Source organism: Euphorbia lathyris, chromosome 5, assembly GCF_963576675.1.
Source record: "Euphorbia lathyris chromosome 5, ddEupLath1.1, whole genome shotgun sequence".
Taxonomy (NCBI): domain Eukaryota; kingdom Viridiplantae; phylum Streptophyta; class Magnoliopsida; order Malpighiales; family Euphorbiaceae; genus Euphorbia; species Euphorbia lathyris.
The window spans coordinates 4,018,828-4,042,797 of NC_088914.1; the positions used below are offsets into that span (position 1 = coordinate 4,018,828).

Genomic DNA, 23,970 nt, shown 5'->3' on the forward strand with positions numbered 1-23,970 from the left:
AATGCTTATGTATTAGCACTTCTTAAATTTCTCGTTGGAATCAGCCCATCAAACCTTGCTTCAGGGGGGGGGGGGGGGGGGAACACATGCAAGTCGAACGTTAAAAGACTTTTAAAAATGGGAAGAGTCAACCGGCATCCTGCAAACAGCAGTACTAATGCGCATTCATTCGGAAACATTCCATGTACTTCATTCCGCTTTCCCCCAACTATCCATTAAAAGCTCCATACATACTATCCCGTAGGTGAATTAGAGTTGGAGGACAACCCTCATAACACAGCAGTCCTATCTTCCTAAGCAAGAAGGAGATTTAGAGAATACAATGTATATAACACTATCTAAAAGGCTATAGAGCTTTTTATGATAATCTTTTGTTAAGTTAGGTTCAGAAAATAAAATCTATTACTTTCCTTTAATATTTATACATTTAGATTAAAATTAAAACTATTTTAATCTTTATTTATTTTAACCGATCTAATTAATTATCTAATAATTAAAACAAATAGAACCTAATCTTTTGCTAAGGGGGTGGCACACAGTCTTAGAAACAGAACAGTCTACTGAATTTTACAACTCCGATTTTCTATACGATAAAATTTCTTCCCTTTAATTAATTTTAATTAGGTTATTATCTTTATATGCAAATCAAAGATAATAACTAACTAATTAAATAGATATGATTATGATATCTAATATTATAACCATATATATATGTTACCTTATCTAATTAAATCAAACATTTATCATTTTTCTTAATTTTGAAAAGATAACATTTGATTTTCTTATTTATAAATATATATCATATTTGATTTATATTTTAACCAATTGAAATATAATTTCATATAAGATAATTCTTCTTTTATTTATTTTATTGGGTTTGGGCTGAACTGGATTTTAATTTGATTAAACTCTATACTCCTAAGCCCGATTTATCACTAATATGCTTCTATTTGAATGTACATATCTATTATATACATTCGAAGTTACCCTAAATGTGCATTCAAGTCAGACTTTCTTTGCGTGTGATCCTCTAGATCTATCTAATCCTAGTAGTGGCTTGAAAAATGCTTTTGGCCCATAAACCATAAGCGAACTCTAGCAAGTCATTATGACAGTCCAAATAATTAGATAGATATCTCATATCAAAAGATTAAAAACATAATAGTAATCTCATATGATCCCTACTATTTGATATCAAGTGTAGCATAAGGCATGGCATTGGCATGCTCATTTAGTGCTCTCACATTTCTTTATCTCTAAGTGAACTAATAAGATTGAATGAGTAATAACTCTGATTATCTCATTCGGGTGCGATCACCTATTTCTCAACTTCACTAATCAAGTGGTCGGCGATATCTCCTTTTCTGTAGGAAAGTAGAAATCCTTGCACTTCACATAGCTCCTAAGTATGATTCAGAGCATACCCAACTAAACTCATACTTGGAACCTAGGCATGAACCCGTTAGGCAAATAATCTAAGTATATTGTGTCTCATCCCCATAACGACTTTGGATCTAAGGGCTCAACTATGAGCATTACATGAGAAACACCAATGATACTATTACTATGTGGTGTTCTCATAATGGATCGATCCATTTCCAATGTTTTAAGGCTCTAAAACCTCCATTTATAGTGGACATGAGTGAATGGCTAAAAAATGTAGATGAAGATAGGAATAGTTTCAGATGAGAGTGTAGTAGTTGGTATGGAAAGCAATGTAAGTGTAAGGGATGATTTAGGGGTGTATGTAAATGATTTCTACTTTCACATAGAGACGAAAAGGTGGCCCAACGTGTCGTCACTCATCGACACATAGAGGAGGAGCGAAATCTTCAGGCGGCACATGAAGATCACGTGTGGCAGGAATGGTTGATGGACTTTTATACAGACATTGATTGACACAACAACTTCCTCCTATTGATGGAAGTGTGACAAGGAGAAGTTTCAAACTTCAGATGCTCTAATGTTTGCTCTCAAGGATAGACTTAAGGCTTTACCGGAAAAACAATATGAACGAACCCAATAATGCTCACTAGGGCATCTTTGATACCATGTGATGATGAAAGAAACTTTAAGAGAAATCTCAATAACTTGTACTAGCTGATGTACATGCTAGATTAGGAAGCTGTTTTTTTTTTTGGCTAATTACGATTGACAATTATTGTTGTATTGACTATTAAGTATTGTATATTGATAGTTCATATTCATATAATGTAACACACTCTAAGGGCAAAGTGATGATGTGTAAAGCTTTTCCTACAATCTTAATAAGGGTGGCACAAGAGTGGCATATGAGATTAACCGCAAACTCGATCACCTCCATTGATCTTTTAAAGGATTTATTCGCAACGAGATTTGTTGGAGTCATCAAAATCCACAGAATCAATATCAAATATAGTGACGTCCACCAACGAAGAAACAAACATCTCAAAAATTATCTTCCTCATTTCCTTTACACGTCTTCTTTTAATCAAATCTATAAAATTCAAAGTAAGACCCTATTCTTTTTTTACTGAACTGAAATTAAATTAACTGAACCGAACTAAATGCTACTGAACTTAACTTAACTTAACTGCACCAAATAATTACAATTATAATGAACTATATATATATATATATATATATATATATATATATATATATATATAATGATAAATTTTATGTATAAATAACTATAATTATAACAAAAAATGATAAATTTTATATAAGTAATTATAATTATAATAAATAATGATGAATTATATATAAATAATACTAAATACTAAATTATATATAAATTATAATAAATAATATATAAATAATTATAATTATAATAAATAATACTAAATTATATATAGATAATGATGAATTATATATAAATAATACTAAATTATAAATTATAATAAATAATATATAAATAATAATAAATAATATATAAATAATTATAATTATAATAAATAATGATAAATTACTGAACTGAACTGAACTGAATGATACTAAACTAAATACTACTGAATTGAACTGAACTTGCTTATACTGAAATTAAGTCAAAAAGTATGGTCACTTATCCACCTTTTGCGTTAAAAATGTTACAACAAATTCTCAAGGACATTCAAAGAGCTCAAAGCTTTGTGCAGTATGATGATAACAAAATACAATCATATAATATTGAAGGTGAAAGATCAATCCGATAAATCCATGATTTTTGTTATGATAATTGAAACTATATAGATAACACAAAACATACTTTATGTCACACTTAAAGAAGTAAAAATTGCAAATTTCACAAGCATTCACTCACAAATATTGCGAATAATAGGCAGTGGCGAAGCTAATCCAGGCCTTGAGGAAGCTCCGCCCCCTTCCCCTCGCCACTGGTTCCACTCTTGAGTAGCATGGTAGCGCCTCTTTGCAGTCCCCCAATATTAGGTTATATTAATACTTTGTAGTATAATTTTAATCTTTTAATATGAAGTACTAATATATGGTAAATTTTACAATTGAATAAATGTGAATTTCATTTTTAATATATGTTAGTTTAATTTGTTAATTATGTAGTATCATTACAAAGCTCGTAACTTATATTCCACATGTAGTTTAATTTTTTATTTACAACCGAATGATTAATTACATTTTAAGTAAATTGAGAAGACTATCAGATCATATATATATCGTTGGTCGTACCATCATTAGATTGAATGCTTGGTATCAAATGGATAGTGTCAGATGGGTCACCTCTGTAATTTTATCATGTTAGAAATTGACAGCTTATCTTGTTCCCCTTTTATGCTCTTTATAGTTGTTTTTGTTTTTTTATATCAAGTCGTGTCAGATGGGTCATCTCTGTGATTTTGTCGTGTTAAAAATTGACAACTTATCTTTTTCCTTTTTTGTTGAATGCTAAATTTTTTTATACTCTCTATAGTTGTTTCTGTTTTTTTTATATCAAGTCGTGTTGGTGTTGAATGATATATATATATAGGGTAAATTACACCCATGCCCACTGAACTTTACCCATTTTCACATTATGGCCACTGAACTTCATTTCTTCCCGGTATGGTCACTGAACTTTACACTTTTTAACACTGGTAGCCACTTAACGCCTCAAAACGACCATTGACGGCTAAAAATAAAAAATCCAAAACGTTTAATGATATTCTAAGGAACTTTAATTCTTGAAATTTTTCGTTTTAAGGTCATTTAGGTGTTGTTTGGTTATGAGAGAGAAAATGAATTTTTAGAGAGAGAAAGATCCAAAAAAATATGATTTTCGAAAATAAATAATGTGGTTTCATGGTAAATGTCGTTTTGAAAAACTTTAATTCTTGAATATTTTTATTTTAAGGTCGTTAATGGTCATTTTTAGAAGTTAGTTAAAATTGAGTAGTCACCGATATTAAAAAGTGTAAAGTTCAGTAGCCATACTAGGAAGAAATGAAGTTGAGTGGCTATAATGTGAAAATGGGTAAAGTTCAGTGGCCATGGGTGTAATTTACCCTATATATATATATATATATATATATATATATATATATATATATATATATATAGTTTTGGTACTTGGTACCATCATTAGATTGAAAGCTTGGTGTCAAATGGGTAGTGTCAGATGGGTCACCTCTGTAATTTTGTCATGTTAGAAATTGACAGCTTATCTTGTTCCTTTATGCTCTTTATAATTGTTTCTGTTTTTTATATCAAGTCGTGTCAGATGGGTCACCTCTGTGATTTTTTCGTGTTAAAAATTGACAACTTATCTTATTCCTTTTTTGTTGAATGCTAAATTTTTTATACTATCTATAGTTGTTTCTATTTTTGATATATCAAGTCGTGTTAGATGTGTCACCTCTATGATTTTGTCGTGTTAGAAATTGACAACTTATCTTATTTCTTTTTTGTTGAATGCTAATTTTTTTTATGCTCTTTATAGTTGTTTCTATTTTTGATATATCAAGTCGTGTTAGATGGGTCACCTATATGATTTTGTCGTGTTAGAAATTGACAACTTATCTTATTCCTTTTTTGTTGAATGCTAAATTTTTTATGCTCTCTATAGTTGTTTCTGTTTTTTTATATCAAGCCGTGTCAGATAGGTCACCTTTGTGATTTTGTCGTGTCAGAAATTGACAACTTATCTTATTCCTTTTTTATTGAATGCTAAATTTTTTATGCTCTTTATAGTAGTTTCTATTTTTTTTTATATCAAACCGTGTCAGATGGGTCATCTCTGTGATTTTGTCGTGTTAGAAATTGACAACTTATCTTATTCCTTTTTTATTGAATGCTAATTTTTTTTTTCCAATCTAACATACGAGACTTTGAAAAAAATACTCTCAACTACAAGATTAAAAATTACTCCTCAAATATAAATTTTTGGCTCTATCACTAATCATAGGAGAATTTTAAATAAGGGAAATTATTTAAAAAGTGTCTAAAGAGTGTTACTAGAATTCAATTAAATAAAGGAATTTATTTTAACCCAACAAGATACAAAATAGGCATAATATCATTTGAGTCCCCAAACTAAAACTTGAAAATCAATTAGGAACTTAAACTATCAAAATTATCAATCATATCTCTAAACTAAATAAAAATCATCAATTGAGTCCTCATCTTAAGCAAAAATCATCAATTGAGTCCTTATAAAAAATCATTCAGTTGAATAGTTTCAGACTCTCTTTCTCAAATCCATTTTGAACCAACATAGAGATTATTATAGTTCATATCAAATAGTTATAATTTTTTATTTTAGAATATCATAAGGACTAAATTGATGATTTTTGCTTAATTCAGAAATTTAATTGATGATTTTGATAGTTTAAGATTCTAATTTAAAATTTTAGTTTAGGGTTAAAATGAGTGTATGCCTACAAAATAAAAGTCACACTAACATATTTATTTTTTCTTCAATTTGAATTTTTTTATTGTAATATATGTAAATTATCTATTTATTTATCTACTAAATTCTAGCATAATTATTACATGATATAAATTATATATAATTCCCATATGTCAAATTAGCCGTAAATTTGTGGATATAAATCTAACTAATACTCTCAAGATTTTCGGCTCAACTAAACAGAATTTAACCAAATAAATTATATTTCAGTTAAACTAATTTTCTAAAAATATTTATAATTAAATATTTTCATATGAAATATATAATTAATTAATAAATAAATATTAAGTTTACTAGAATTGAGAAAAAATCTCAACAATTATCAGAAATGGATAAGGGTATATTTATAGCATTTTTTTTTAAAATTCAAAATATAATTTTGAATATAAATCTTTTATGGTAATGTTTTAATTGACATTTTAAATAGTCAATAGAGACAAAATTATAGTCTACATGCAATACAAGACTTCTATATATTAAAAAAAAATAATCAAATTTAATTAATTACAGATTATAATATCAATTATTTAGTAATTTCACAAAAGAAATATAATTTATTTAATTATTTAAGTAGGCTCCACTTGAAAAAATTGATTAATTAATAACGGATAAATTTCTAGAGAATCCGAGAATTGTAACGATTAAACTAATTAATTAAATTTAACTTGTAAAGAAAAAAAACTTAATTAGTCCTTGAACTTTTGAAGTATTCTAATAACCCGTCAGCTTGTTTAAAATATTCTGATCATCTCAATTTATTTAAAATACAGTTAATTAATCACTCGATTGTAATAAAATAAGTTGCATGTACTTTGGAAAAGTAAAACAACTAAAGTCGGGATATGAAGTTCTAATATCGAACAAATTTTACAGTTGAATAAGTAAGAACTTCCTTTTTAATTTATTCTGTGAATTATGTAGTAGCATTATAAAACGTGTACAACATATCTTCCACTTGTGGTTTAATTTTTTTGCACCGAATAATTAATTAATTACATTTTAAGCAGGTCATTTTACGCAATTTGCTTAAAATATTCTGCTAGCCCTCTCAATATTTGAAAAGGCAAAACAACAAAGGTCGGGGTATGAAGTTCTAACATCGGAGTGAACAAATTTTACAATTGAGCAAGTACGAAACTTCATTTTTAATTTATTATATGAATTATGCAGTAACGTTACAAGACGCGTGCAATAACACCTTTCACATGTATCTTAATTGTTTTTGTAACCAAGTACTTAATTGATTATATTTTAAGCAAGTTGATTGGGCCATTAGGTTATTTTAAGCAACTTGTTTAAATATCCCGATAATCCTCTCAATTTACTTAAAATATAGTCGATTTATCACTTGGTTGTAACAAATAACCCTCTGAACTTGTCCAAATATTGCAACTGCTCCTCCGAACTTTCAATTGTAACAACTTACCCCTCAAAGTTGTCCAATTGTAAAACTTACCCCTTAAACTTGTCCAATTGTAAAACATAACCCCAAATTACTGACATTAACTGCAATTAAAGAAACACGTGAAATACAAAAATTACAACGCTCGTGGAGTGTGATAATCAGATCTTTAGCGTGATACGAATCCGAGGAAACGTTTTTACGGTTGCTTCAAGTACGGGGTAAAAAAATTCTCAATTTGGGGTTATGTTTTATCATCGGACAAGTTTAAGGGGTAAGTTGTTACAATTGAAAGTTGAAGGAGGAAGTTGCAACATTTGAACAAGTTCAAGGGGTTATTTGTATATTAGGCCTAAGTAAATTGATTGGACTATTAGGTTATTTTAAACAAGGTGAGGGATTAAAGAAATAATTTTTAAAAGTTCTTTTTTAATTATATATATATATATATATATATATATTATATTATATATTCTCAAAGAAAAAAAAAACAATAATAGTTAAAAAAAAAAGCACACTCTCTCTTTCCTTCTCTCTCTACAAAAACTCCTCAATTGAAAGCTTTGATTAACTGATAAATTTGTGCTGTAATCAAGCTTTTCTGCTCCAAAATTGATGCAGGAAACGCTGAAACTTCGTTGGAAAGAATTCAAAGATTAAATCTCAAGCTTATAAAATGAAAATCGGGTGACTTTTGGACTTCATTTCTCTCTCTTTTTTCTCTCTGATCTACTTCTGCTAATGGACCCCAATCTATCTCCACCACTGCTTCAATCGCACTCGAATGGCTTCTTCTCGTTCTCCGACGGTCAAAACGACTGTTTCAGTGGAAAAAACGACATCCAGGATGTCGTCGATAATGCAATCGTCAGAGGAAGTATCGCGGAGCGAAGGGCTGTTAAATGTGGGTTTAAAGCGGAGAAGATTAGTACGCCGCGGTTTAGGACTACCAGTCCTTTAGCTTCTCCGGTGGCGGTTCGGTCGCCGTTTATTACTATTCCGTCTGGTATTAGCCCTACCGCTTTGCTTGATTCGCCGATGATGTTGCCTAATGCTCAGGTGAATGAATTGAATTTCTCGTTTTGTTAATTTGTGTTTTGTTTGTTTCCATTTGAGGTTTTGCACCGTTTTTACTTCCGTTTTTGTGCTTTTTTGGGGATTTCATTGTGGTTTGAGAAATGGAAATGATAATTCTATGATTTAGCCTGAAGTTTTGAGTGATTTTCAGTGCCCTTAACTCCAAATAGTAGATATGAACTGTTCAATTATGATTGAAAACCGACTGTTCATAGCTATTTTGGATGTGAATCAGCAAATATCTTATGTTGTTGTTTGCTATTTGCTGTTGTTCGGGGTTTGTTCGTTGTGTTTAAAACCTATAAGAAGCTGTGAAAAAGAACCAAACAGGCACTTTGGCCGAATTTTGGTATGTTTTTGGGGGCTGGCTGGGAGTGATTAGGGGTTAATTGCACTCACACGGCAATCTATGGTTGCTCTGGCAAAGAATTCAGTGCCTTGGATCACCCGATATGCCAACATTAGAGCGTAAACGTTGACGGAAAATTGTTCTTTTTATAGCTGAGTGATTGCATTGATTAATATGTGTTGATCGTTTTATCAATTTAGTTGTATTTGGAAATGTCCGGACAACTTAAGTCTCAACTCATGGGATTTGATTTAGAAGGACAGTCCGAGGAGTTTGTTTATATCTCCGACGATCATGAGTGTAATTACTCCCATTTTCAGTATTCCTTTTTTGTACCTTAGACTTGATAAAGCCACAAAAATGGATGCTGAAATGGTGTTATATTTTATGAGAGAACAAAGCACCTATTGTTTCCCTCGTGACATTTCACGTTCTATGCGTTTCATTTTGTTTATGATGTTTCTATATTGTTTCAGTACCATCATTAGATTGAATGGGTCGTGTCAGATGGGTCACCTCTGTCATTTTGTCGGATTAGAAATTGACAGCTTATCTTGTTCCCCCTTTTATGCTCTCATAGTAGTTTCCATTCCCATTGACCATCGACCATCGACCATCGTACATCTGTTAGAAATTGACAGCTTGTCACCGAAAATTAATTGAAATTGACAGCTTGTCTTATTCCCCTTTTTATGCTCTCTATAACTGTTTCTGTTTTTTATACCGAGCGTGTCAGATGGGTCACCTCTGTAATTTTGTCGGATTAGAAATTGACAGTAGTTTCCATTTCCATTTCCATTGACTATTGTACATCTGTTTTTTTTTTTTATATGAAGTCGTGGCAGATGGATCACTGCTGTAATTTTGTCGTGTTAGAACTTGACCGCTTTTATGCTATGATTAGTTGTTTCCATTCCCATTTACCATCATATATCTGTTTTTTTTATATAAACTCTTTTGGTTCTTTTCGGGAACAGCCTTCTCCGACAACTGGAACTTTCCCATTCGATTATGGAAGTACAGTGCTGAATACAGTGATTCCTGCAGACGGGGACACGGACAATGATCTTGACTTTTTCAGATTCAAGCCTCATACTGGTTCTTTTGCAGGCTTTGCTACTGTAGATGATCAGGTACGTGTTAAACTCGCTCATATGATTAGTTTGATGTCATAACGGATACTGAATATTGGCTTGGGTCTTTCTAATTTTGGTTCAGGGACTGGGGAATGGAAGTAATGCTGATTTTCGAGCGGGTGATTTCCAATTTCCCGTGGAGTTCTCAAATGAAGCTAGAGCAGAGAGTCATGCTGTTGATTCCGCAACTGACATGGAAGTTTTAAATAGCATGAATGCAAATGCTAAGCATAGTGACATGCATATGAGTCATCCCAATGCAGCTGAAAGTCAAACATCTCGACAAATTGAACCGGTCCGTGGAGAAAATATTTGCACAGCCCAACCACCCGAAGAAGAGAAAGCGACCGTATCTGCAGTAGGAGTCGCAAGAAATTCAGAAGATGGATACAATTGGAGGAAGTATGGGCAGAAGCAGGTTAAAGGTAGTGAGTATCCGAGGAGCTACTATAAGTGCACGCATCCTAATTGCGAAGTAAAGAAAAAAATAGAGCGGTCCTATGATGGTCAGATAACAGAAATAATCTATAAAGGTACTCATAATCACCCGAAACCTCAGCCTAGTCGCCGAGCACAAGTTGGATCTGCTGCTGCCTCATATGATGAGATGCCAGAGATGGATGAAAACAGCGATCGCTGTGTCAAAGGCGAAGTTGGATCTGTTTGGAAAAGCTTGCAACCCAGTGAGGTCAAACATGGTGCCGAGTGGAAACTTGATGGTCTGGAAAGGACATCTTCAGCATCGGTGTTAACCGAGCTTTCCGATCCTACCCAGGGCAGATCTATGGGCCCATTTGATTCTGCAGGAACTCCAGATTTTACTTCGTCACTCATTAGTAACGATGATGATGACGACGGGGCTACTCATTCACATGGAGCTGATGCTGATGCAGATGAGTCCGAGGCAAAAAGAAGGTATTTATCTTTATGCGAGGGCGAACCATTTTCGATACATTGGTTTTTAATTCTCTGTTATTCTTTTTTTTTTTTTTTTATCATGTTTCAGGAAGATGGAAAGCTGCTTGGTTGAAACAACTTTGACATCTAGAGCTGTCCGTGAGCCAAGAGTAGTCGTCCAAATTGAGAGTGAGATCGACATACTCGATGACGGCTATCGATGGAGGAAATATGGTCAAAAAGTTGTGAAGGGGAACCCCAACCCAAGGTACTGAATTTTATATCACTTTCTTGTTGTGCATTTATTTCCAAATTACTGCTATAAGTCCTGCAACGAGCTCAAACCTCGTGTTTAGTTGCCACTGTTGAGTTAAGAACCATCAGCAGATTGTCGGTGATAAGCCGGAGGCAAGTGATGATGGCATCAAGTCATCATTGCCCCTTATGCCATAGGCAATAGACGTGCTACAACGGTCAGGTTAAAGGGTCGTGATCCCGCTAGAGTGAGCTAAGTCCAAAAACCTGTCCTCAGTTCGGATTGCAGGCTCCAACTTGCATGCCTGTAGCCGGAATTGCTACTAATTGTCAGCCAGCCATATGTCGGGGTGAATTTGTTCCCGGCCTTGTACACCAGGACCGTCACACTATGGCCAGAAGTCCTTGTGCGTACCCAAAAAAGAAAGGAGCTACGTGGCAAGATTACTGCAACATGGCTGTCAATTTGGCAAGTTCGGTGATCCAAGTTACCGGAGTCTTGCCAGAATGATGATAACTCGCAAACATTTTTTTTTTTTTTTTTTTTTGCGGAGTTTGTGGTTGTAAATTGAAACTATATGATGATTATGTTAACTACAGAACTGCTTTTCTTGGTTAACAACTTATTGTTTTAACAGGAGTTATTACAAATGCACAAGCGCGGGATGTCAGGTGAGGAAACATGTGGAGAGAGCCTCACACAATCTGAAGTTCGTGATAACGACGTACGAGGCAAAACACAACCATGACGTGCCTGCAGCTCGGAACAGCAGCAATGCTGCAAACTCAACAAGCAACTTACCTCATATTCCTCACAATTCACAGCCTGTTCCGACTCTAGCCAGAAACACTACCGGACCAAAACCCGAAAAACAAATTCAAGATTACGCTCCTGGTTTCGATAGAAAACCGATGATCAACAACGATTACTTGAGACCCATTTTTACTGGGAATCTCAGTAATGAAATGAAACTCGGAGCAGCTACAGCTTCAGGTTCGGGTTCCGGTTCCTCCAATTATCAACTTAAGTTACCTCCTAACTTTCAACATACCTCCGCGCCTTACGGCTCATTCGGTATCCACCATCATCAATCTGGCTCTATTGCTTCACTAGTTCCTGATTTTGCATTTTCGATGCCTCCAGCTCTTCATCATGCTCAAGCATCTGCAAATCTTTCCCTTGCTGGTGTCGAGTATGGTTATAGACAGATGGGTCACGATCAACAGTACCTCTCGGGGCAGCAGTTGTTCCGGCCAAAGCAAGAGCAGAGGGATGAGAATGGTTATGATGCTGCTCAGTCCATGATGGATCATGTAAATGCCAATCCGTCATCATCATCTTTATATCATCAAATGATGGGAAATTTTCCGTCGTAGAAAAGAAGTACAGAAAAATACAGCGAAGGAAAGAAAAGACTCTGTTCGCCTTTAGGTGATTTATTAAATTTAAATGCTTTATTTTTTTTTTTTTTGTGATTAATATATAAAAAAATATCCCATAGAAAATGTATACAGGTATATGTATTAGTCTTAATAGTTTTTTTTTTTTATTTGTTGCTATTAGTTTTTTAAATTTCATTTTCATATATAATTTGTGTTCTTTGGTCATTCTTCATATCTTATTTCTAGGTTTGTAAATGGAGCGGCACGGGGATGAAATTTGATCTCTGTTTCCTCAGATATTTCGGAGAATTTCTATCTCTATCCCCGAATATTTTTGGAGGCACGGGGATGAAATTTGATTTCCATTTCCCCAAATATTTCGGAGAATTTCTATCTCTGTTCCCAAATATTTTTTTGAGGCACGGGGATGAAATTTGATTTGCATTCCTCAGATATTTCGGAGAATTTCTATCTCTGTCCCTGAATATTTTTGGAGGCACGGGGATGGAATTTGATTTCTATTTCCCCAAATATTTTGGAGAATTTCTATTTCTATCTCTGTCCCCAAATATTTTTGGAGGCACGGGGATTTCCTCAAATATTTCGGAGAATTTTTATCTGTCTCTGAATATTTTTGGAGACGGCCTGTCTCCTGGGAATTGGGGAGAATCTCCCCGTCTTGGGATTTTATATTTTAAATATTAAATGAAAATTAAAGCTATATTGAATTAATAAAAGACAGGTTCAACATTTTAATGAAATGCAATTAATATATTTAAATGTGTAATTTTTTTAGTATATATATAATTTTATTAATAAATTTATAGGTACGTGGATTTGTATCGGGGGGAGGATATTCTCTATCCTCATTGTCACTCTAATTTTGGAGATAAAAAAAGATCATTCTTTTTCAATGGATTTATTTTTCGAATTTAGGTACGGGAGATGGGAACCTTGTACTTTGTTGACAACTTATCGTACATGTATTATTGTCATATATTAATAGTGTAGAATTTAGTTGTCATGATTCATGAGTTCTCATATATGCTATATTTAGGCACGACTTGGTATAGTTCGGAGATTAGAAATTCTCCAAATTCTCCATTCAAAGTTAGAGATTTCTAATGTAGATCTCCATAATTGAATTATAATGATAAATTTCTAAAATTGAATTCTTTTAAAAATTTGGTCCAATTTAGTTCGGAGATTTCTATTCTGATTCAGTTCAATTTAGGATACTTGGAGATTTAGATATAAACTTAACACACATTGAATTTTAGATTTATATATTATTACATAATAGGTGTACTTTTTACTTAATAATTTGTGATATTTAGAGTTGAATTATTTCAAATCCTTATAAATTATTTTTATTTTGCAGATTGTTCTTCTGTAGCTGTGTACATACATGTTTTTTGTTGAAAGATTATTCTCTGTAGCTGTGTATATGTTTTTTGTCGAAAGGAAGAAATAGAATTGAAGAAGGCTTGGAATCCAGTCTACATCTATAAAAGTGTTTTTATGAGTTTTGTTGTTTTGCACTGATGATGAGGTATGGACAGTTTTGCTTTTCCGCAGACTGTTCTCTGTATTGTCAGAATAGTCGAGACAAACTGCTAAGTCCATATCTTACTTATCAAGACAATAATTTAGGTTGTTTTTTGAACTATTTATAGACCTACTTTAGGAGTTGAAACTCATCAGGTTACAGATCTTTGAATCAATTTTAAGTATTGTCATTTTCTTATCAATGGCAACAAACTGTTCTTCATTAGATTTTGTATTTATCTTCTCGAAGACGACTAAGTAATTCACTTTGCAAGCTGAAGCTAACCTTGAGCTTGTGGTTGTAAATTCGTGTTTTTCCTTATCATGCGTGGAGATACATTTGATGGTTGTTTAATGGTCGATTAATGTATTATAGTAGCTAACCTATATTTTAGTTGAATAATCACGGGGACACTCTGATTAGGAAATGAAAACACCATTAGACACATAATTACGACCGGAGACAGGAGAAGTTGCATATTAGGGGTTTTCAGCAACTTATATGTCAAAATGTTTTTCAAATCTTAATTTCAGTATCAGTAATTTTAGTTCAATTCAGTTTAGTAGCATTCAGTTCAGTTTAATAATTTATCATTGTTTATTATAAATATAATTATAATTATTTTTATATAATTTATTATAATTTATAATTTAGTATTATTTATATATAATTCATTATTATTTATTATAATTATAATTATTTATATATAATTTATAATTTATCATTATATATAATTATTTATTTATATAATTTATAGTTATTTATTATTTATATATAATATATAATTTTTCATTATATATATATAATTTATTATAATTATTTATCTATATAATTTATCATTATTTATTATTTATATATAATTTATAATTTATCATTATATATAAATAATTTATTAGTTTAATAACATTCAGTTCAGTTAAAAAAAAACAGGGTTATTTTACAGAATTTTGCCCCAGAATAGAACCCTTATGAGAAATAAATTCGCATAAAGGTCATGGTTAAATATTATGTCCACTGTACGATTTTGCTAACTAGGAGTGAAACCGATAGTTAGTCTTCCGATTTTATATTGTAAAAAAAATGGTATATTAACTATCAATTTCATAAAAAAAAAAATTTAAAATTTTCATTGAAACCGGTAGCTAGTCTACCGGTTTCAGTTATATTATCTCAAGACAAACGGTGACTTTCTTTACAGTTTTGAAAATGTTAAAAGTAAAATCTCAAAATTGGTCCCTATAGTTTTTATAATTTTAATTTAATTTCAAACCATTAAACATAATTGAGTTTGGAAGGTCAGAAGTGACAATTAAATAATAGTCCAAACAGTTTTTTCAAATTTTCGGTGACGTTAGGCTAAAACTAATCTTACTTTAAAACGTTAGGTTTAAATTTATATTATTTCGTACGGTAGGACTAAATAACCACTTTTTAAAATTTAATAGTGAAGTTAAAAGATTAATAGTTTGAAATTAAATTAAAATTGTCAAAAGTATAGGGTCCAGTTTTGAGTTTTTGCTTTTAAAATTTTCAAAATCATATACAAAATCACAGTACTGTTTTCATAGCTCTTAAAGCTGAAACCGGTACGCTAGCTACCAGTTTCAATTATTTTTTTTAAAAATAATAACTACTATTTATTATTATGATAACTAATCTATCGATTTCTTTCCAAATTAAATCGATAGATTAACTACCGGTTTTACCCCTGCTTAGTAGAACTTTACAAACGGGCATAATGTTTAACTAAGACCTTCATGAGAAATTATTTCTTATAAAGGCTCTATTTTGGGGCAAAATACTAGTTCGCGTGTTTGTAAAGAATGTTTGGAACAAAGGACACCTAACTCAATTGAATAAAATTTACAGTTTACTTTTAACATTTTAATTAATTAATATAATGTGTAAATTTTTAGATTTTCATTGTATTGATTTTCTTTATAATTTATAGATAGAAAGTAATAATTGACTTTATTAAGTTCATTCAAATTCAAAAGGCATGTTATCTTTCTATAAATATTGTGCTTAATGTTATGTTGATTTATGTTACGGACGACCTGAATATTTTAATCTGAAATTAATAAATAATGCAAACTTTTCTAGCTAAACTAGAAGGATAAGTAATCCCAAATGAATAGAAATCCAAGCTCTCAAAAGGCCGTCGAATCGCCTTAACAATGCGGGTCGTCCAAACTCAATAAAAAAGTTTAATAAGAGTCAAATCAATAACAGAATCAATAATCAATGATTTAATATGAAAAAATAATTTATTAACAACTTGATCCTTAAAACAGATTCAGAGATTTAATTATTATTTTTTTCTATTTATATTATTATATATTTCTCATAACTCATTTATTTGTATTTTCTTTTTATCTACCACCAATGAGTTCATAATACTTCTTTGCACCGAGATTATTTTAAAAGTTGCGCTACGAAATTTTAAATAGAAACATAATGAAAATTATTATAAGTAATATATATAATTTTATTTTATTTTATTTTATTTTATTTTGTGGAAAAAATCAGCATAACATTAAATAATTGGAGTCGCTTTCAAAAAAATTACATCACACAGCCAATTTGGTATAAAATGTATATATATATTGAATAAAATGCATTTGAGGATTTCTTACGAATTGTTTTTGGATTGAGAAATCTATTGCGGTTATTGTTGTTGTTATTTTGGATTGAAGTCCAAATATGATTTTTATGAGTTGTGATATTTCGAAAGATAAAATGGTTTTGTCCATCTAGGATTGTCCGGGGTAGGACTTGTAAGTTGTAAGATCATATCTAATGGCAGTATGGCTAGAGTGCACGGCTGGTAGTCCTAACGTTAGGCAAGAAACAAGATATAAATGAGATATCTCGATTATTGATATGATTGATGTTATCATAAGCTACACGAGTGGAATTCGAGGATGGATACACATACACAAATTTTATTTTATGAACTTAAATTTTGAGTATATTTTATAAGGTTTTGATTAAATCCCTTTATACAGTAAAGTTGGTTTTTATAGCTGATAGTTTCTTATTAAGATTTTTGTCTCACGTTTTTAAATGTTTTAATGTTTTTAGGTAAGAAAGTACATGATATAGAGAAGATTACCAATCGATTAGGCGAGGTTTAGAAGTTGGCTGCTTATTGTTAGAATTATGGTTAGAACTTTGGTATCTCAATTGTAATATATTGGAGTTGGTAAATATATGTTGTAATAGGAATATGAATTATTTTAGAATATATATTGAAGAGGAATGTCAAAATAAATAAATAAATATGATATTATGATATTTGGATAAATTGGAGACTCATAAGTATTGATTATGATCTTTCTATTTCACGCCCGATGCCGATTGAGGTTGTCTAGAGTCGGGTGTGACAATAAGAGTTAACAACATTTGTTGATAATAAAATGGGATAAGGGCCAAATTTGATTCTAAAGTTTTTAATCAAGTGCAGATTTAATCTTAACGTATAAAATGGTATAAATTTAACCATACATTTTTTAAACAAAATCAAATTTTAGTTCTATGTTATCAAAAATTTGAAAAGAATGGTTTGTCTATCATATCGGACCTTTTAAACATTTATTATGTCTAAAATATTTAATATGTTACTAATATAGTTACAAAATCTCTGTTAAAAGTAACAATTAAGTCTGCCATATATAATTTAATCATAATTTTTTTTTTCAAAGTGCTTAAGATGTTTACTGTGTTATTATAATATAGTTACAAATAGCAAACAAAAAATGTATGAAACTGTTCTAGTTTAATTGATGTGTCAGTTAAATAAGAGTAAACCCAGCTTTTTCAAATTTTCGATAATGTACGGTAAAATTGAACTTGCTTGAAAACATTAAGATTAAATTTGTATCATCTCATATATTAGTGATAAATTTTACATTTCTTAAAAAACGTTATGATCAAATTTGACCTTTATCCCGTAATAAAATAGAATACAATTGAAGTGGTTTAATATATCGAGGGAACTGTCGGGGAATGGATAAATCCCTTTCGAGAGCTGGTAAGGGAGTGTTGAATGGTTCAATCGATTTCCTCTTATGTTATGAGCTTATTTTTAATTCTGGAATTACTTTATGCGAAGCTTGAGCATCTGATAAACTCATTTTGGAAGGGCTCGAATGAGATGGCAAAGTCATCTGATGGACTTCCTCATATAAATTATACCTTCTAGAATTTGTTCGTGAAATGAGTTTCAGAAAAATGAGAGATTTTAATTTAGTGTTGCTTGCGAAACAATGGTGGAAGCTTTTGAATCATCCTACTTCCCTACGCATGGGACATTGTGTAATATCGATGCTGCGATTTTTTCTACTCATTTCGTTATCAGTCGCTGCTGTGTCAATTGAGCTTTTATCCTATTCTTTAGACTCCCTTATTACTAAATATCTTAATGTGCGGAAAAACATTGAATTGATTGAAAAACACAATTACAAAATTAAAATCATTCTCATACATTTATTAATGTTTTTTATAATATAAATATATTTGATTTCATTTTCTCTTATTGTAAATCATTTTATGCGGATAGCATTAACAATTATAGAATGTGGCTTCATGTTTCCCTTCTTTTTCTTTGCAAGGTTTTGCTTGAAAATTCTTAATAAAATTTCCTTTTTGAACGATTACAAAATTGTCTGATTTTATTAAGAGTTTTAGGAAATTCACATCTAGTTCTATTATAATTTAGATTCATTCCATGCATTCGGTTCAAAAACTGAATCAAATCAAAATTGTGTTATAATTTAGATAGAGGTGGCAAAATGACACACGACCCGATTACACGACACGAACACGACACGGATTTTTAGTGTTAGTGTTGAGCTTAATAGGTAATGGATCATTTTTGGGTTGACACGAAACTGACACGCTAATTTTTGGGTTGGGTTAGTGTTGATATGTGAACCCGAAAACGACACGAAATGACACGGATATTGAAAATTATTGTTATATTCTCTCATGTTTTTTTATGTCACTTTATTAATAAAGATAATAAAATTATAATTATTAATTGCAAATATTAATTTGAATTTCCTAAATTGTTATAAACACATTACATAACCCTCTAACATGATATTATCGAACTTTTCGATAATTATTGTTAGCATACTAATCTAAAAATGATATAAAATGTTTAAAAACAGTACCAAATCTTCTTATATTTTTAAGAGTTATTATTAATATATACGCATAACAAAATTACATGTAACCCGAAAACACGACACGAAATCGACACTAACCCGAATAGGTTAACACGACTTTGACACGAAAGTTTTTGGGTTGGGTTTGGGTTTACTCTTTTTGACACGAACCCGAAATGACACGACACGAACACGACTCGAACACGATAATTGCCAGGTCTAAATTTAGATACATTCTATAGATCCGGCTAGAAACAGAGCTGAATCGGATTGATAACAGTGATCGCTAACCAAAATTAGCTAAATACGACTTGATCTTCAATCCTGAATTCAAAGTAGCATTAAGATCTTTCAGGAACAACCATCAAGGAGAAACAAAAACTCATATCCAATTACAAATATCATGTCCACAATTAAGACCAGAAAGAAAACAGAAACAAGGTATATCCAAGCATATCATTGTAAGAACAAAATATTCAGATTTCATGCATCTCAATAAATTTATCGGCCGATTTCAGATACAACAACCCGATTTAGAGAGACAATCTGCCTAACACTACCTTATTGACACCATTTATCATTTTTGTTGCAGTTATCAAAATGGTATGTCGTGTCATAATCGTGTTATGTAATATATATACCACACGATTATATATGATATAATTGCAACAAAAATGATAAATGGTGTCAATAGTTAGTGTCAGGCAGATTGTCTCTCTAAATCGTGTTGTCGTATCTGAAATTAGCCGATAAAATTCATTGCAACTTGCAAGCACATCAGAAGTAGCAAGTACAGAATAATCGGCTGGTAGAACACTATAACATGTCCAAAAAAATGGGGAAAATATTGAAGCTTTTACCCCAATTCTGCAGCTAGAAAAATCTACCAATATTAACAATTCTAACTTGACCAACATCAGCTGCAAAATCAGAAATATCAAAACGGAAAATCCCATAATAAGATTCATTGATTCAGAAATTGTTACACAGATGGCCAGGGACATTCCTAAAGCTAATGGCAATGGAACAAAGATTTGTGCGGTAGATTGACAACAAACAACCAGCATATTATGCCGAAAGTGAAATAGACAAGAACGGAAGTGCAATAACCAAGGATGACAAAGGAGCAATTGCCCCTGAGGTGAAAATGCCCCGATTCCATATCAAATTCATTGCGATAATCATTCTCAGAAGATAACTCAGGGATATAGGCACAACAGAGCACACACCAAGGAAGTATATTAGTCGGAATATAACCTGAGACACCACTCAACACAACATATCCATGAATCCGCAATAACCAAGGATAACAAAGGAAAGCAATTGCCCCCGAGGTGAAAATGCCCCGATTCCATATCAAATTTGTGGATATAATCAATCTCAGAAGACAACTGAGGGATAAAAGCACAACAAGATACAAACCAAGGAAGTACATTACCCGGAAAATACCCCAAGACACTACACCACTCAACACGACATATCTGTGACTCAATTACTGGTTAAGTATAGAATTAAGGACAGACAACAATAGTACAACTTCACAAAATTGGGAAAATGATTGAAGCCTTCACACACTTCTGCCACTAGAAATCCTACCAATACATGTAAACAGACACGACACCAGAAAATTGTAAGTGCAGTAGGCAAGGATAACAAAGGAAAGCAATTGCCCCCGAGGTGAAAACGCCCCGATGTCATATCAAATTTGTGGAGATAATCATTCTCAGAAGATAACTGAGGAATATAAGCACAACAAGACACAAACCAAGGAAGTACATCACTCGGAAAATAACCCGAGACACCACTCAACACGACATATCCCTGAATCCTCAATTACTGGTTAAGTATAGAATAAAGGACAGACAACACTAATACAACTTCACAAAATTGGGAAAATGATTGAAGCCTTTACACGCTTCTGCCACTAGCAAACCTAACACCGGAAAATTCTAAGTGCAATAGCCAAGGATAACAAAGGAAAGCAAATGCCCCCAAGGTGAAAATGCCCCGATTCCATATCAAATTTGCAGAGATAATAATTCTCAGAAGATAACTGAGGGATATAAGCACAACAAGACACAAACCAAGGAATTACATTACTTTGAAAAAAAACCGAGACACCACTCAACACGACATATCCGTTAATCCTAAATTACTGGTTAAGTATAGAATAAAGGACAGACAACAATAGTACAACTTCACAAAAGTTGGAAAATGATTGAAGCCTTTACACACTTCTGCCACTAGCAATCCTAACACCGGAAAGTTCTAAGTGCAATAGCCAAGGATAACAAAGGAAAGCAATTGCCCCCGAGGTGAAAATGCCTCGATTCCCTATCAAATTTGTGGATATAATCATTCTCAGAAGATAACTGAGGGATATAAGCACAACAAGACACAAACCAAGGAATTACATTACTCGGAAAATAACCGGAGACACCACTTAACAAGACATATCTGTGAATCCTCAATTACTGGTTAAGTATAGGATTAAGGACAGACAACACTAGTAAAACTTCACAAAAGTGGGAAAATGATTGAAGCCTTTACATACTAATGCCACTAGCAATCCTACCAATACATGTAAACAGACACGACAACGGAAAATTCTTAGTGCAATAGCCAAGGATAACAAAGGAAAGCAATTGCCCCCGAGGTGAAAATGCCCAAGAACACAAACCATTCTCAGAAGATAACTGAGGGATATAAGCACAACAAGACACAAACCAAGGAAGTATATTACTAGGAAAATAACCGGAGACACCACTAAATCTCAACACGCATATCCGTGAATCCTCAATTCCTGGTTAAGTATAGAATGAAGGACAGACAACACTAGTACAACTTCCCAAAAGTGGGAAATGATTGAAGCCTTTACACACTTCTGCCACTAGGAATCCTACCAATACATGTAAAACAGACAGGACACCAGAAAATCCTAATTGGATATGGACACAAAAAGCAGAACCGCTACTAAATCTGCTACTAAAGAGAAGTGTCCGTGCAATATAGGTACGAAGAATTCTAATTCACCAACATCAGCTGCAAAATCAGAAATATTAATATGGCAAATTAACCATAATAGATTCATAGATTACCATAAAACCGTAATTAATATACATATCCCACGATCAAAGACGAAGCTTGATACTTCTGAAACAACTATTATCATAAACATCACAGCTCCCCAATAACACGAGAAAAACACACATGACTCAGAAAAAACAGAAGCATAAAACATAGAAAGATAAAATCTTTCGTAACCTTTGCTCCCTCAAGCTTCACTTCTTGAGGCTTCCCCTTATTCCAGGACGCGCCTTGTTCGGCTCGGAGGTATGAACAGCGTGCAGATTCACCAGCTTCTCTTCCTCATAAGGCATCTTTGGATGGCGAGCCTCGTGATGGATCTGCATAGTTTTCAAATCTGGTGCAGTGATTTTGCAGTGAGGACACTCATATTTCGCGTGTCCGCCCTTCTCTAAACCCGTCCTGTCCATCACGCCGGCCTTCCCTCCGCCCCTGTTTGTCGTCGCAGCGTCGACCTTTGAAGCGATCTCCTTCGCTGTGTGCTTCTTTGGCTTCGCCTTCCCTGTCATGGTTGATTGATCGGCGATCGGAAAACGGCGGCAACGGGAGATCGGATGGAGAATTTGAGGGAAAAGTGAAAACCCTAGAAGGGAAAAACCCTAACCTAATTGGGCAAATGATTTGAGAGTGAGAGGAAGACGATGATTATGAGGAAAGATATACAATTTTATATAGGCTTATCTGCTGTATGTGCGGGAATACCCTAAGGTCGGGTTCACGTGTCGGTTGATTACGTGGTGGATTTTGATTGGTCCATTGATTTCTTTACTTTTCAGTTAGGCCAATAAATAACAAAGGAATAAAGCATCCTCAAAATCTGAATTATTTCGATTTTTGTTTATCCACAATAGGAATCCGATTATTCTATCCCGCACTATCTGCTCTAATAAAATATTTTCTACTATAAAAAAAAAGGGTAATTCATTTATTAGGTCCTATATTTTGACAAAACACATTGTTTAGTTCCTGTATTTTCAAAAACACATGATAAGGTCCTTAACCTTTTTCTTAATGAACTGTTTAGTCATTCCTTTTGTTTGTTAGATTTTTTACCATTTATGACTTCGGAAATGACTAAATTACCCTTTATTATTTACCTTCAAACTTTAGAAGAGGAAATCCAATTTAGAAGAAGAAGTTATTTGTGTTGAGTACAAGAAAAAGAACAGACTCAATGCTTACGAATTTGAACAATTAAGAAGCAAATCAAGAAGAAGAACACTCAAAGTTGATTTCAGATGCATTAGAGTTTAAAGAAAAGAAAATAAAGGAAAAGAATAACGCAAATCCAAATTGGCTAACAAAATCTTCATGAGAGTCTAACGGCAAGGACTAAACAGTTCACCGAGAAAAACGTTAGGGACTAAACAGTTCATCGAGAAAAAGGTTAGGAACTTTATCATGTGTTTTTGAAAATACAAGGACTAAACAGTGTGTTTTATCAAAATATAGGGACTAATAAATTAACTACCCTAAAAAAATATAGGACGGGTATGAGTTAAAAAAGAATATTTATGATGGATATGGATATATCCGGTACTTGGTATCCGTTGATGGATAACCTCTTATCTATTACACGTCTCGACTTTTTTACATAAAAAGATATTATCGTTTTAGATGTAGAAAGTGATTTAGAATTTTGAGTGTATTTTAAATTTTTTTTGGTAATCGAGTGATTTTGAATTTTTTTGAATTTGTAATATTTATTAAATTTGTAGATGAATTATTTATAGATAGTTTATTAAATTTATCGTTTGTTAAATTTGTAATTTTTTTTTGTTTTGTA

At 32.2% G+C, this 23,970-nt stretch overlaps 2 protein-coding genes across 2 annotated transcripts; one reads left to right on the forward strand and one right to left on the reverse strand.

The window, feature by feature from the left end:
* The first annotated feature begins 7,779 nt into the window (after positions 1-7,779).
* Positions 7,780-12,602, forward strand: LOC136230586 (WRKY transcription factor SUSIBA2-like). The gene is made up of 5 exons (XM_066019707.1): positions 7,780-8,339; positions 9,684-9,839; positions 9,925-10,757; positions 10,849-11,007; positions 11,633-12,602. Exons 1-5 carry the CDS (start codon positions 8,022-8,024, stop codon positions 12,369-12,371), a joined length of 2,205 nt encoding a protein of 734 aa, XP_065875779.1. The 5' UTR covers positions 7,780-8,021; the 3' UTR covers positions 12,372-12,602.
* A 9,552-nt stretch (positions 12,603-22,154) lies between these two features.
* On the reverse strand, positions 22,155-22,832 carry LOC136230333 (protein METHYLENE BLUE SENSITIVITY 1-like). Its single transcript, XM_066019383.1, has one exon. The coding sequence runs from the start codon at positions 22,691-22,693 to the stop codon at positions 22,379-22,381; it is 315 nt and encodes a 104-aa protein (XP_065875455.1). The 5' UTR covers positions 22,694-22,832; the 3' UTR covers positions 22,155-22,378.
* Positions 22,833-23,970: the final 1,138 nt, after the last annotated feature.

Excerpts from the sequence above, each read along its gene's own strand:
- LOC136230333 (XM_066019383.1), bottom strand. The coding sequence starts at position 22,693 with ATGACAGGGAAGGCGAAGCCAAAGAAGCACACAGCGAAGGAGATCGCT.
- LOC136230586 (XM_066019707.1), top strand. The coding sequence starts at position 8,022 with ATGGACCCCAATCTATCTCCACCACTGCTTCAATCGCACTCGAATGGC. Across the intron at positions 9,840-9,924 it reads TTGCTACTGTAGATGATCAG|GGACTGGGGAATGGAAGTAA; the intron begins GTACGTGTTAAA and ends ATTTTGGTTCAG. Across the intron at positions 11,008-11,632 it reads AAGGGGAACCCCAACCCAAG|GAGTTATTACAAATGCACAA; the intron begins GTACTGAATTTT and ends TTGTTTTAACAG.